Source organism: Embiotoca jacksoni, unplaced genomic scaffold, assembly GCF_022577435.1.
Source record: "Embiotoca jacksoni isolate LCO1_2020_lvr unplaced genomic scaffold, fEmbJac1.0.p SCAF_9, whole genome shotgun sequence".
Taxonomy (NCBI): domain Eukaryota; kingdom Metazoa; phylum Chordata; class Actinopteri; family Embiotocidae; genus Embiotoca; species Embiotoca jacksoni.
This window is the reverse complement of record NW_027185447.1, coordinates 13,043,680-13,058,946: the sequence shown is the minus strand read 5'-3', so window position 1 is coordinate 13,058,946 and position 15,267 is coordinate 13,043,680. Positions and strand designations below refer to the sequence as shown.

Sequence of the window (15,267 nt, the reverse complement as noted above, 5' to 3'; positions counted from 1 at the left end):
ACATTAGCTCAGGAGTGCACATCAGTAGGATGTCAGGACTTCCTGCCACGAGGGTGAACCACCACAAATAAATAATCAACCTGCAGAAAACACTGATAAATGTCAGGGATACGTGTTGTTTATTGGATTAACCGCTACAATGTAAACTGATGGCAAGTGTTCTGAATTATAGAGCTTGTTGCTCACTGTTTTCATTGACTGATTACTTACTTGCCAGTTAGAAGCTTCATATGGCTGAATTGTGTGTCAAATGTCTCTTGGAATTATTACTATTTTTTTTTTTTTTTTTTTTTTTTTTTTTTTTTTTTATACAGATGTAAAAGTGTAACATATTTAATGTGATTGAACCAGAATACTTTCTGTACCTCCATTGTATGTTTTCATGATTACAAAAATGAGTCCATGTAAATAAATACCCATAAAAACACATTACATCCATCTTTAACTGGTCATTTATTGCTTCTCTCCTGACATCGCAACAAGTCTCTTTCCCCTCCCCACAACCCAGTCTCCTGCTCGTTACACAGTTCAGTCGGAAGTTTCTCTACTTCTCTTAGTGTGGAAATAATGATCGTCACCCCCTCCAAATATTAACACTGATTCACAGACCCTACAATACAATGGACAGTCAAGTTAGTTCATAATACACAGATGAAAGTGGTGATGTATCGTCTCTTTATGATTCCTTTTTTTTTTTCTTTTTTTTTTTTTTTTACAAATGGAAGTTATTTTTGTACAGTTAATTCAGAGATGACAGTTGGCAGGATACAATGGCCAAAGGCAATGTCACATGTATGTGAACACAGTCCAACACACACTCCTTCTTACAGACACATGCGCACGCCCACACACACGTACCAACACATGTACGTGCATCTAGACACAAACACACTCAGACCATGGCATATCCAAAGCAGATATGAGGTCTTTCATTTCAAAAGTTTTGCCAGTATCTTTTAAGTTTCTGCTCATTCACAACTAAACGGTATGATGGCTTGGGACAGATGAGGCTGTTGAAACCGTAACACAAAGGTGCGGAATAGGGAGGATATTGCAACTACACCAGACACGTCACACTTCACAGAACGAGACAGGACGGGACAGCACAAAGGCAGGGGGGAGGGGGGAAGAGAGGGGAGAGCCAGCGAGGTAGAGTCAGAAAACAGAGCGGAGGGTACATCAGCCTGTGATGACTGTATGGGTGCAGGTGTGTTTTTAAGTTCTTCTCCAATCTAATCTTTGGTCCATTTGTCAAGGGATTTTTCATAGCTTTAAAACTCTGACTAATCTGAATTTTTCTGACCAGGCCAGTATAGTGTGTGTGTGTGTTTTGTGTATGTGTTTGCTGATGTCAAAGATGACCTTGGCTGCGGGTCCTGTAGAGCTCAGCTCATCAGATGACACTCTCAAAAAGTAGCGTGCTCTTGGTTCCTGCAGGGGGCAGCAGTTTGGCCTCGCTCTCTGGGGCCAGGTACTCCAGGTGATGTCTGCCCCAAACCGGGGTGGTTAGGTGTTGCCACCGCTACAGAAACAAACAAGAACACGATCGGCTGTTTATTAGACAGACACTTCATCTTTCTCTAAAGAGCCCTTGCTAATGAGTAACGGTAACCAAATAACGGGTAGGAGAGGGAGGGCAATATCCAAGGAGAGACATTCCTACTGATTTATCAACAATTACAAACAAAGCCACGCACAGGAGAATACATATGAACACACATGCCTGCACCCCGGTGTACTGACCTCCCGCAAAGATCCTTTGCAGCGCAGGAGTTTGTAGAGAACAGTGAGAGGGATACAGAGCATAGAGGACAGGGCCAGCGCCCAGCCAAGTACTTCACCCCACAAGGGGTATGTGTACACTGTGTTGTACTTCAAGGGCTTGTAGTTCACCACGTGGAACAGGAACACTCCCTATGCACACACAGAATTATCAGCAGTTTGCAAATGACAGGTAAAGCTTACTTAAAAACACCCAGAGTCGCACATACCACGCAGACAAAAGGTGTGATGTAGGACCAGCACCACTTCATGTAGGGTAGGGGCTGATAGCCGATCATACGAGCCACGTCGTCCATGAAACGGTCTGCGCCTGACGGGGGTGAGATAAGGATGCTGAGTCAATGCACTGAATTGCACAGTTTTGTATTGTTTGTTCCTCTAAATGTGCGGTATTGTCTTACCATAGACCCATGCAATCACCACGCACTCCCAGAAGGCCTGCCACAGCAGAGTGATGCCACTGGCAGAGTAGTAGTCAAACAGCTGGAAGACATACATCCCTCCCTGACAGACACAGTGAGAGCGTCAACGTCAACACCATCCCGTTAATACTTTATGTGTGACCGGTTTCCACCCTCATCTCTGCTGTTTAGCTTTTCCTCCCAGTTCAACTCTGAGATGGTTTACTGTTAGAGCATTTAATATCAAATCCTACTACTTTAAACTAACAAATATTTGAATCCCTTTGGTTATAGTCAGCCTACAAAGTTGTTGTGTTGTGATCTAAAAATAACTGCTGCCCACCTAATTCTGAAAAAATGATGTCAAAAACTGAAATTCCTCAGTGTACCTCTGTGACCATGGACATGTCAATGAGGAAGCAGATGATGCAGCAGATGGCAGCCACCACCTCTCGTCGCAGGGAGCCCACGGCAGATTTAGGGGGCAGCATGTCCATGATTCCTGTTATCAAACCCTCTACCCCCACAAACTGGAAAAGAGAGAGAACAATATAGCGGGAAAGGTGAATGAGAGTTCAAGAGACAAGGGGGCACAAAGGTCGAGGGGGTGAACATACATGGGTGTTGGACACAAATATTAGCATAGTCATATTATAACATCGATGTGTATACTCTATGACCAAACGAAAATATCTAAGAAATCAGTATAGAAACCGAAAAATCGAAATAAATGGTTAAGAGTTACACATAGATTTAGTTCAGTACAGGGTTGACTGCTGGATCAACCCCACAATGATTCAATAACCTTCCCTCTCAAACAATAAGTGTTTGTTGCAACAGTATATCGGCCTGACATGTAACTGAGACTTTGCTGGTGAGCATGGTGGCCAAAACCCCTCCTCAGTCCCCCCATGAAAGGATGTTTATGTGTTTCTGTGCAGAAACATATTTCTGCCTTCAGAATGAGTTGAGAGGATAACAGCTGCCCAGATATTTTTACATCATTTCATAGAAATGGTAGCATATTCATAGGCAATGTGGCTGTTGAGGAAAAAAAAAAAGAAAGATGGATGGATGGATGGGATGGCGAAGAAATGAGAGAGGGAATGAATGGATTAGAGAGCAGACAGACGCTCTCTGTGTGAATCAGACAGAAGCTCATTGACAAATCCCTGGGCTGTAAAACAATGCATGTAGGCACTGGCTCAAACAGACACACAACAAACAGGCTGTTAAGAAATGCAATGCTAAAACTGGAAGTAATGTGTTTGTACTGTGTGTGTCTCCCTTGTGTGAGAGGAAATGAGACAGAAAAAGAGAAAGGAATGTAGATTAGCTGTGTATTTTACAAAAGTGTGCTACACATTCAAAATGACACGGAACTCTAGAGCTAAATTTTGCGCTTTCAGTATTACCTGACTGTCCAGGCCCAGTATAAGCAACATAAAGAAGAAAAGTGCTGCCCAGAGCGGCGCCAGAGGCATCAGAGTCACGGCCTTGGGGTAGGCTATAAAGGCCAGGCCCGGACCTGCACATTAAGCAATAGAGTCAGAAGTATCAGGAGGCACATGCCGCTCGCTGTCAATACTTAGCTCATTACACTGGATTTTAGTTGGGGAACTGTATTCTTACCGCTCTCGGCTACTTTACTGATGTCCACTCCTTGCTCTGCAGCCATGAAACCCAGCACAGAGAACACGACAAAGCCTGCAAAGAAACTCGTCCCACTGTTAATGAGAGCCAGCACAAACGCATCCCTGCAGAGAAAATACAGAGAGACACACAGACGAATAGACAAAGAGGGGAAACAGAACAGAGAGAAAGACATTGTGAGACAAAGATGCATTAGATATGTTGCAACATGAGGCTCATGTAACATACTCAAGGCAAACATCGGCATAGAGATGATGGGCCTGGATGGTAAATAGGGGATCGATAGCAATTTGTCTGAAAGCTGCTGTTGTCTGTGTAGTTGGCAGGTAGAGATCAGCCAATAGAAAGTCTGTCTGGAAAAAAGAATGAAAGAAAAACTCCTTTCGAAAACATTGCTACGTATATGCAGTATATTAGTAATACTGTATGAATAAATCCATCAATAATGTTGGAGATTAAATACTTGTTTAAGTATGAATTCAACAAAATCCCTGTTGTCTTACTACATAGATAGGATTGACCTCCTGTTTATGTTGACAAGACAAGTCTACTTGGCAACACTATCCAAGAACCTTGTCTGATATGAAGAATGTATAAACAACAGTTGCATAACGATGGTTATTATAACACCGTTTCACAGCTGCATTCAACAGCAACCTCCACTCAGTCATCTGTAAACAGGCACTATCAGTCTGAAGCAATACTCAAGAGGAATTGGTATAGATGGAAATAATCAAAGCAAGAAAGAGTTAGTGTTAAGAAAGCAGTCTCTACTACGACCATAATCATTCAAGAAGAATATAATTCTATGATCATACTCGCAGCCCTTTGAGCCTATAATTCTCATCTCACACCAGGTAACAAAGCTGGTGACGGTTAAACTAGTAAATCTAAATACAACTGACTCCAACTACTTGATCATTGGCGATTATTAATTTTCATTGGCATTTACTAAATTTCAATCATCTAACTATAACTACCTTATTTCAGAAACTTTATATGTTGGTTGTTGTATCGACAGCGGAAATATCACGAAAATATTATATATAAACTCTGAGTACTTTGAGAAGTAATAAATTGTAAACAGTCGGGATTAAAAAAAAACAAAAAACAAAAAAAACTAGAAGTAGTTAGCCGGTCAAACAATAGGGAAAGTGATTGGTCATTAGTGAGGCTCATTTACAACTTGTTCACTCTTCTCTCTGGCTGCTGATTGGTCGACTGAATAGATTGCTGCCCTCCCATACACACTTATGGTCTGTCTGAACTGCATGTTGGACAGTCAAATTCCTTTTGAACCCCCTCCTTCCTCTCTCATCAAATTTTAATCAGGCATTTCTCTGTCACAAATCAAGAGTAATTTTAACAGACTAACAATCTGACAGGTCCCCGTTTCTACTCACTGATTGGCCAGGTGTGTCGAGGTGAGAAAACAGGGAGGATATCAACTTCCTCCTAAAATTTAGTTTTTAATTATTTGTATAAACAAGATGTAACCCCATGAATGCCTCAGAGGAAGAACTATCTGAGAATGTGGGCCGTTAACCCATTTGTCATTGGATCAAGCCAACAAAGACATAATATTTCTGGAGAGACTGGAGCTCAGTTAAAAGAGCCACAGCCACAAGATAACTCACTAAAAATATTAGTGACTCTACTTAAGGAAGGGTGTAAAACTTTGCCAAAATAGTTGCTAGATTTACCACTAGGTGGGTCTAGTAAGCTTGCAAAACTAGACCCACCTCGTAGGCAAATGAAGGCTGCTAATGTGTCAACTTTAATGGCTATTTGTCAAGTGGTTTAAGATATTTAGATATTTCTCTCTGGACCAACAGATGGACAGACTGATACTGTGAGCTAACATACTAAGCTAACATGGCTAAAAATAAAAAGCCAGAAATCAAGATATGCGACTTTAAAGCAAGTGATCTGACCCATAACATGAGCCCTAAATATTCTGTACATTAACATCTAAGTACAGTTGATACAAAGATCTTGCCATATATTTCCTGGCCTGCTCCAGTGTGTATGAGAAACAGAGCTGACATACCTCAGGATGTGAACACATCTTTCAACTTCCAATTAAGGTCAAGGGAGAGAAAATGTCAGATGGCAGGATATTCATGAGGCACCTCCTATTATGGGTATTGCAAATATGCGAGATTTACCAAAAGAAAATCCTTCTTACTGTGAGAGATCTAAATACTTCATAAGTTTCCCAACAGGTTTAAATATCTGTCTGTTTATGCTCAACACATGGAAGCTCATCAACCAGCAGCAAAAACAACTGTTCTTGAAACAGACAACTAAGGTCTGCACTCCAGTCTTCAACAACTGACTTTTTATTGTACCAGTTCTTTTCTACAGCCTTTCAAAATACAAAAAGAATTTGCTTGAAAATGAAATTGAGCTGTTACATATTTATGAGATCAGGATTCCTTCCTAGCATCCTATTAATTTCTATTTTGATGAGGGATGGAAAATACTTTAAATGAGAGGAGTCTGCTCGGAAGTCTCTGGACCTTCGATCGCAGTTCCTGTGAGCACATGAAGTGCATTTAAGTCTCACGGCTAATTTTGTGTCCAGAGAACAGCACAGGCCTTAAAATAAGGAATTCAAAGTTCAGTATGTTTCTTTAAGGAGAAAAGAAACTCATCTTTGTACTTCATGTGATCGTTGGAAAGGGCAGACTTAGGTTGCGCTTCTTCTGTGAATGTGTGTAGTGAAGCCTATTTGTCATGGACATATATGTTTTTTTCTGGTTTATTAGATGCTGCTTGAGTCCACAGTCACATGCAACAGTATGCAGAGTCAGGCTGGGACTTTGTGTTGATGTTGGCCTCCTTCCAGCGACAGTGGTGTCTAATTTTATGTTGTGTGTACAAACTCACTGGTAACAGTTGTTATGGAAGCGGTTGTAGCTGCCCAGCGCAGTCAGGGCACCAAGTCCGATGGCGTAGGAGAAAAAAATCTGAGTGCCGGCATCAATCCACACCTATTATAGAGAGAAATGTGTGAGTCATGTTTTACAAACTTTTGACCTATGTCTCTTAAATACTGATGTACAAATCTGTCCTATTTCCTCGTCACTAAGCTGCAGCCGAAAAATATGACGCCCAAAGGCAAGCTAATGCAAAAGTTAAAACCTGTGCTTCTCCAAGTTTGGACCAGTCTGGTTTTAGGTAGTAAACAATGCCATCCAATGCTCCAGGCAGAGTAACTCCGTGGGCCAGAAGCACAACCAGAACCAGGTAGGGGAACAGAGCTGTGAAGTACACAACCTACAGAGATGAAAAAAAGAGAGCAGTGAAGTATATTTCAAGATACTGTTCGACCAATTTGTAGCATATACTTTGGCTGGGGTTGTGAAGTTTGAGTGCTATGTATTAACTTGCATTAAGTGAAAGTAGAAAATTCCACAGTAAACACTTAAACCCCTCACATTACATAGAAGTAAGTACATAAAAAGATGTGGTTATATGATGAATTAACAGGCTAGCTGGAAAGTTTTAGTGCTTATCAACATGGTTCATCAGCTATGGTCAAAATGTAATTGTACCCAAGTATGTTTTTATCACTTTGATTAAGCAATTACCTGCTTTGCAAATACTCAAGTCATAAGTAGAAGCCCATTAGGTCCTTCCTGTAGTAGATGTGTAATGGGGCCTGTCATGTAACTTGGAAGAAAAGGTAGCCTGTAAATGGAAAGCCAGACAATTTGTAAACCTCCTGCAATAGCAGGGGTTTTTGGCAGACCTTTTGAGAAGGTAGTCTTTGTCAAGTTGTGCTGAGAAAGCCACCCCCTGCTACCTAGTAAAAGCATCAAGTCCCAGCTAAATCAGTGTGGTAAGAGCAAAGTAGTGAGAAAGCACATATTTGCCTTGATCTAGGGTGAACATGGGCAGAAAAGCCCCTTTCCAGCTTTCAAACATCTACATGGTGGAAAGTTACTAATCGGCTTACAGCTGGCTGGCTCAAGCTCTTTCATTATTTTTCCCTCGCTCTATGAGCTTTGGCCACTCTGGAGACACGAGTGTGCAAACACAGACATCGCCACATGCTAAAAAATAAGGATGTGTAGTGTTCATTATGCCAATGACTCAGAGCACACAGATATAAAAGAATGAGGAGTGGGCATGTTTTTTTTTTCCGCTGCTAAATAGAATTTCATCTGAACAATGTGTAGGTGCAATTTAACATATTAAAGATCTAGGGATCAGTGGAAGATTATAACCTGACTGAAAACAACTACAGAAATGAGCAGAAATTCAAATAAGCATATGTGCTTATATTTGTGTTATATGGGTTTCAGTCTAGACACTGATCCTCTCGCTATACTAAAGCTGATTTTGGATCAAAGGGCAAAACGCTGCAATTATTTAAACCTTCACATGAAGCCATGCAAATATTAGTCTGCACTCCATGAACCCAGACAGTGACAAGTAACGTTTTGTGCACAGTATAGCATGAAGTTATAAATATCATAAACCCCAACCGTGACATTATGTATTAAGAATTGTACAGGCAAGCAATACTTTACCTTGCCAGTAGATTTAACTCCTTTCCACATGCAGAAGTAAACGATGATCCAAGTGACTATGAGACACAGCACCATCTCATAGCTTATTTCACCAGGCTCATGCAGCCCTCCAGACAGGCGAAGCACTTTACGTCTAGAAGGAGGAACAGAGAAGTGTGGTTATTAGAAACAAAAAACTGATTATTTAAAAAAAACAAAACAAATGCATATTCAAAAACAAAGTAAATACCTTCGACACTATCATTGTTACTTGAACTAAGTTTTGCTGGTCAAATTAGGCTTTTATAGAGCTCATAAATACCAGAAGATTTAAATATAAGATAAAGTTTGTAACTGACAAAAACACCACAACATCAGAATGATAAAAAATAAAGGTCAGTGTGACTGGAAAAACTGGGTACACAGCCACCACACAACACATTGTTAAAACCACTCAAATTGAATTTGGCGGAAAATTAGTGTATTCAAGTTTTTAGGACTTAGAATTTAGATAATAAAATGTATTTGAAAGCTTGCCGACACTGCTAAATTCAGAGGTTTAACATACTCCCAGAACTCGATGACTGGGGAGCGCATGCCCTCAGCCTCGATGCAGCTGCTGTTGAGGAGGAGCTGGGCTGAGGACAGGTTCAGCGGAGACGAGGAGGAGAGGAGGTTAGAGGGGGTGGCAGCAGATGACGGCAGGGCAGGCTGGGCACCGCTGCGGTTATGGCAGGTGCGTCGGAAGTCCTGTGTACAGTTGGGGGTGTTCCAGGGGTGTCCGCAGGTGGCCCAAGGCAGCGGGTTAGTGAAAGAGTGGAAGAGAAAGTAGAGGCCCCACACCAGGATCATGATGTAGTAGGTGTTACAGAAGAACACTATCACCATTGAGGCCAGGCCGAGACCTGACAAGAGAGCGAGAGGTGTGTGGAGAAGTAACTTGCAAACTTAAAAGTGAAAGTAAATATCTACTTAAGAGAACACACACTAACACACACAGAGATGGGTACCTTTAAAGAGGGGTGCGATGTTCCAGGCAGAGACCCCTCCCTGCTTCATGAACTGGCCCAGTGCAATCTCCAGGAAGAAGACTGGGATGCCTCCGATGAAGACTATCAGCAAGTAAGGGATCAGGAAAACCCCTGCAACACCCAACACACATATTCACCACATTATATTTGAAGTATCAGGCAGGTAGAAACACTGGGAGGAAGTGATTGGCCAATACAGAAAATTAAAGCACCGGCATGGTTACGTTAAATATAAGAATGTACTGTTTACTCTGATTTTATATTTCATGATATGAATGGATATATGCATTAGATATATGACTTTCATTTTGTTTTTAATACACACCACTTTGTCTATTACTCTTTACATACGTACATAAACATGAACAATTAAAGGAAAGATGCGGAGAGAGATACAGCAGTAGAAACAGATGTGCAAATTCATAGAAAATTATCCATGCTAATCATCAACATCTTCAAGCGTTCAGATAATCATATCATTAACATTAGATTAAGCTGTTCATACTATTCATACAATGACTTGTGTGGGTTTTGTATTGTTGTTGCTGAACTATTAGAATCGGGCTCTTCAAATATGTGCGGCTCTTTAAGGTCAAGTTATGGTAGTAAAATTTGAAGAGACAGAAAATCTGTCGTATCAGACAGTGTTTAAAATTTTGAAGGACACAAGCTGCACAGACACCAACGTGCTCTCTTTGTAATCAAGCCCTTGACACAACAACGACAATTCAAGTAGGAGGAAGAAATAAAGGGCAAAAGAGGCAAAAAGCTTGGGAGGACAAAAGATAAGAGACGCATTGAAAGTCTATGTGGGAGACAACCACATTGTCATCCATTCCACAAGTGTTTGGACATTTTTGGCAAGTACACTCTTGTCCTTGAACTTGGAAAAACGGCGTCGTCAGCAGACAGATAAAGGATTATCAAATGGAAAAGGGAAGAAGACGATAAGACGATAAGACTCAAGCAGGAATTATTAATGCTGATAGAGACATCTAGGACTTCTTTAATTTTGATTAGCATTAGTTGACCCTGTGCATTTGGCTTATGCTTAGTGTTTTCTATAAATAATCTCCTTTTGGATTCTCATATTGCAGCAGGAGCTTACTTTGATCAGTAGAAAAAGAGACACAAAGAGGCAGCATGAGACATTCAACTCACTAGATCCACTTGCAACGATTTGGTATGAATAATAATGTAACTCAGTGATGCCACCACAGTGCGCAGATGGGAGGGGGTCACATGACCAGCTATGACGCAGAGCAGAAAGAGGCTCAGAAGAAAGGAGGGAAAGATGGATAGATTACAGGAGAGGCAGAAAAACTGGGACAATGCTGTGGTAGACGAGGTTCAACAAATAACAAAAATGTCATGCCAAGATCTTGACCTGGTTAGCTCTGCAACGGTGCTACCGCTTGACAATTTGTGCCTCATTCAGTTCATCATTCTTTATGTCATTCTCTGAGAGCAGAGGGCTTGTAGCCATATAAGGAAACATTCGTGAGCATGAGGCTAAGAGCAAAAGGGGTGGGAGAGAGAGAGAGAAAGAAAGAGAGAAAGAAAGAGAGAAAGAAAGAGAGAAAGAGGGGCAGATGCAATAAGAGGAGTGAATGGAGTGACTGGAGAAAATGCTTTTGCTGAAATACCCCAACATATTGGCCAAATTATCAAGGAATGGCATCCTTAATAGGCTTAAGTAAATCCTCTATAATCATAACTGGATCAGACACATCAGGTCCATCAGCCGGGTTACAAATAAATGAATGAGATTTGCAGATCTAATTCTAATTCCACGTTTTTACAGCACATTCGCCTTTTACTGTCTCCGGTGGAGTGTGTCCTCGTTTCGGTAACAAGCAGGTCTTACTAAAATCCACAGCTCTTATCTGATACTGTTGTTGTGTTACAAGGTGCAACCCGGGTTGGTCACAGGTGTAAAAGGAAGTACTGTACGGATGTGACTGTGCTCACGCTGAGAGGACGAAAGAACGGGCACAGTCACAGGACGGTTATTGTGTGACATATCCATATGCCTCCTTATCAGGAAAAGGGTGGGAGAGAGCACCTTTGTGTGCCTCATGAGTTCTGGGCAGGAGCACAGGGGGGGTGGACTGTGTGAGGCAGGCCATTGTTATATGATACCAGAAGGTGGGTATCAGAGCCACTGGTCACAAGACACACACACACACACACACACACACGAGTCAGAAGAAGGGTTGGACTAGAAACACACACAAACAGTTACACACTCAGAGTTTCATTCAAACCAAATACCTCATAAAAAAAACTGAAAAGTGGGTAGGGCAGAGATAAGCAAAGTCTCAAGGCCAAAAGCAGCAGTCAGGTCAGTTTACTATCGGATAAATTGGCATTGATGAAAAAGGACAGGACTTAAAACAGCTCCAATACCGTCATATGCCACGAGAGCAAAAGGGGAACTAGGTAATGTGAACGAAGTCCATTTGTTAAGTAGCAGGCGGATAGAATAAATAAAGTGTAATCACATGGGGAGGCACAGCTTTGGAGCTACGTGTTCACAGCCACGCAGCAACTGCAGCCAGTGCTTTGTCTACCATTTACATCTATTAGAGTATCATGTCTCACCATGCTGCCTTTCACTGCTGTCTCTCGATCTGAGTATATTTAAACTGTTATGTATAATGACTTCAGTAAAACAACAAAATCTTTTTTGGGAAACCTTCAATTACACAACTCTTAAACTAGATAAACTTTCCCCTGAACATTTTTTTCAACTTTTATTTTTTGAAAATGCATACTTTATTTTACAGTCTAAATGATAAGTATATTAATCGATAAGTCGATGAACAGAAAACTAACTGCGAACGATTTTGATAATCTATAAATAGCTTTGTGTTTTTTTTTTTAATGGAAAAAAAAAATCCAGAAATTCTCTGATTGCAGTTTCTTAAATGTGAATATTTTCTGGTTCCTTTACAGACCAAACAGCTAATCAATTAATTGAGAGAATAATCTACAGGTAATGGATAATGTAAATAATAATTATTATTATTGTATTCTAATACAAAGGGTTGCTCTAAAAAAAAGTTAATTTTGATTTATGTATGATATTTCATTTGTTCTAAGAGTACTGAAGAAGTCAACATTTGTTTTAAATTTATTTTAACACAATCATCCCCCTTTAACTTAGTAGACTAGTTTAGAACTTAAGGCCCTTTGTGGATAGTGGACTTCCTGACCAACAGACCCAACAGCTGCAATTGGCACATGACACACAAAAAGGTGAAATCATCTTCACTGCAATTTTGCAAGCTTGCCAAATTTTTGCTGTGGCAGAAAAACCACCAGGTGACCCACAAGGCTGTTATCTAAGCCCGCTTTTGTTTACCCTACACAGCCATCACAGGATCTACCAACACAGGAATTTGAATCTTTATGTTTGCAGATAACACCACGGTTATTGCCCAGATTTCAAGCAGTGATGACGGACCACACTGGGAGGAAATCAAGGACCTTGCAGAGTGGTACACTGATAGTTTGAATGATGTGTATCTATGCACAAAAAAACTGTAAGGCCCTATTACTACTATTACTGTAATACTCCCTTACGTTTGCATGCGTATGTACGTTTCAAAATCAGTGTTGAATATCAATCAGGCTGTATCTTTTTCTAAAATGGGGTAAAGGCATTTTTAGTGAAACTTGTCATATGTTCATTGCAACTGTGTCCATACAACACAGAACCACAGAGTGCTCTTCAAGCTCACCTCCTCCGTTCTTGTAGCAGAGGTAAGGGAATCGCCACACGTTCCCCAAACCAACAGCAAAACCCACGCAGGACATGATGAAATCCATTTGTCTGGTCCAGGTTTCTCGCTCCACCACTGGCACTGCCAGAGCCCCATTTCCAGTCCCGGCTGCAGCCCCGTCCTGAGTCTGCGGTGGACCAGCCCCTCCGCCCTCACCACACCCTGGACCTGCTCCAGGTACGGGCACCAGGGGGCGAGCTGACCCCCCGCCTTCCTCCTCAGACAGGGTCCCTGCCTCCAACTGGGGGACGCTGATTTCACCTGGTCAGAAAAAGAGGAGTCATACGAGACAGAAAAATAGTCAGAAAGGAAATCAGTGTGTCAAAATATCACAAAAACAGCAATATGATAACACCACTCTTTTCTCAAGTACACATGTAGAACGTCACATCACACGTCAGCACTGGAGACTGATGAAACACAGTCTGTTGGACCAGACTTGTGCTGAATGGAGAGCGAGACTGTAGGCTTTTCATTCATTACAATAAATAGTCCTTACAACCTAAGCCAGATCTTCAGTAAGCGTTAACAGGACTGAAATACATCCCATCATATACATTCACTGGATTTTTTTTTTTTTTTTTTTTTTTTTGTGTTAACTGCCCACATCCTGTTGCAGTTATATTGTCATCCCCGAGCCCTCCCCCGATGTTCCTCCTGTCTGTCTCTGTCTCACAGACACAATGATTAGTGTGCTGCGGTGCAACACAGCAGAGAGCTCAAGGTATATTTCGAGCTCCTTTGTTGCTTACAAAGCTTTCATTTTCTCTATTTCTGAATGCACGGCAGACTCTCAAGCACAAATATACGCAACACGTCCAGTTGTTAGTGCCATTCAATGATCGTGGTGTCAGCCGCTCTGTGCTGGATGCAAAGTGAGGCAGATGAATCCAGATCAGAGCAGTCTGAGGGGGTGTGTGAACAGAGGAGAGGAACAGAGTGGGGATGGTAAAGGATGGAAGCATGAGGAGCAACTTAATAGGAGGATACCTGTGGTTTAAGATCATTTTTGTGAGCAATAGCTCCACATGCTTGATGAATATTTATGACTCGAGTACAACTTCTATTGTTCTTGAATATAAATATCAGGGATATAAATACTTACATATGCTGAAGGCAGACTGATGAATGTATAATTGAATGAGGATGACCTTATGATACGTATGACATGAAACCTGACAGTGATTTTCTGTATTCACCAGGAGTGACACCTGTTCAGCAGCTTCCAAATGACTTCAGGTTGTTCAGACTCACTTCTGGTGATAAGTTTATAGTGCATGCATGATGTAATGATGAATGTAGACTGAGGTAGGTTAAGTGCAACTGGTGTGGGGCAGCATTTACCCCCAATCAATAATCTTAAAGCAGTGGCAGAGGCAGGGAGGCTGCAGTTCACCAGCATGTGCTTATGTTTGAGCTGGTGGTTCAATCAAATGGTAAATAAAAAAAAAGGTCAATATTAAGCAGTGGAGGTCATACTCACCTTGGTTGTTCTCTTCCAACTCAGGTGACATGCTGCTGGGTAGCGGACTATTATATTTATTTTCTAAAAAAGCAAGCTGGCTGTTTGTATTTAGCCAGGGGGCAGCCGAAGTTGTATGAACGCCTGGCTAAGAAGGCACCCGGCGGACACTGAGAGGCAGACGGAGAGATGTAGCCACAATATGCAGTGCTCCGGTTGTCTTTTTTTTTTTTTTTTTTTTTTTTTTTTTTTTGGATTATCTGAGTTTGTTAATTTTCCTTCCTGAAATGAAATAAATCGCAGTTTTTGTGATTATCACACGTTGGAACCCCTCAGCTCAGCCAAGAGATGGAAAATATTCACAAAGCGCCGCGGTCAGATCAGCCGTTAACAGAGGAGATTCAAAAGCAGTCGACGAAGCACTTGAAGGTAAGCCTGAAGAATCTCATGGAGAACAGTTAAATGAAAGTGATACTGCGCCTTCGGTTAAAGATTGTTGTTGTTGGTTCGACAGCCCAGTCAGAAGCCCGTGAACCTGTACGGGGATGCGGCGGTTCGACGGACGGAGAATGCGATCAGTTCCACGGTCCGTTAGCTGTGACGGACGTTCCCTCCGCCTCCTCCCGCTGC

General features: G+C 41.5%; 1 protein-coding gene across 1 annotated transcript; it reads right to left on the bottom strand.

Moving 5' to 3' along the window:
• Nucleotides 1-436: 436 nt before the first annotated feature.
• LOC138193419 (sodium- and chloride-dependent creatine transporter 1) lies at nucleotides 437-15,267 on the bottom strand. Its single transcript, XM_069141440.1, has 14 exons — nucleotides 14,659-15,267; nucleotides 13,134-13,436; nucleotides 9,367-9,498; nucleotides 8,925-9,261; nucleotides 8,378-8,510; nucleotides 6,984-7,118; nucleotides 6,729-6,832; nucleotides 3,816-3,940; nucleotides 3,599-3,711; nucleotides 2,573-2,713; nucleotides 2,184-2,286; nucleotides 1,992-2,092; nucleotides 1,744-1,914; nucleotides 437-1,522 (listed from the first exon to the last, which is right to left on the bottom strand). Exons 1-14 carry the CDS (start codon nucleotides 14,687-14,689, stop codon nucleotides 1,394-1,396), a joined length of 2,058 nt encoding a protein of 685 aa, XP_068997541.1. The 5' UTR covers nucleotides 14,690-15,267; the 3' UTR covers nucleotides 437-1,393.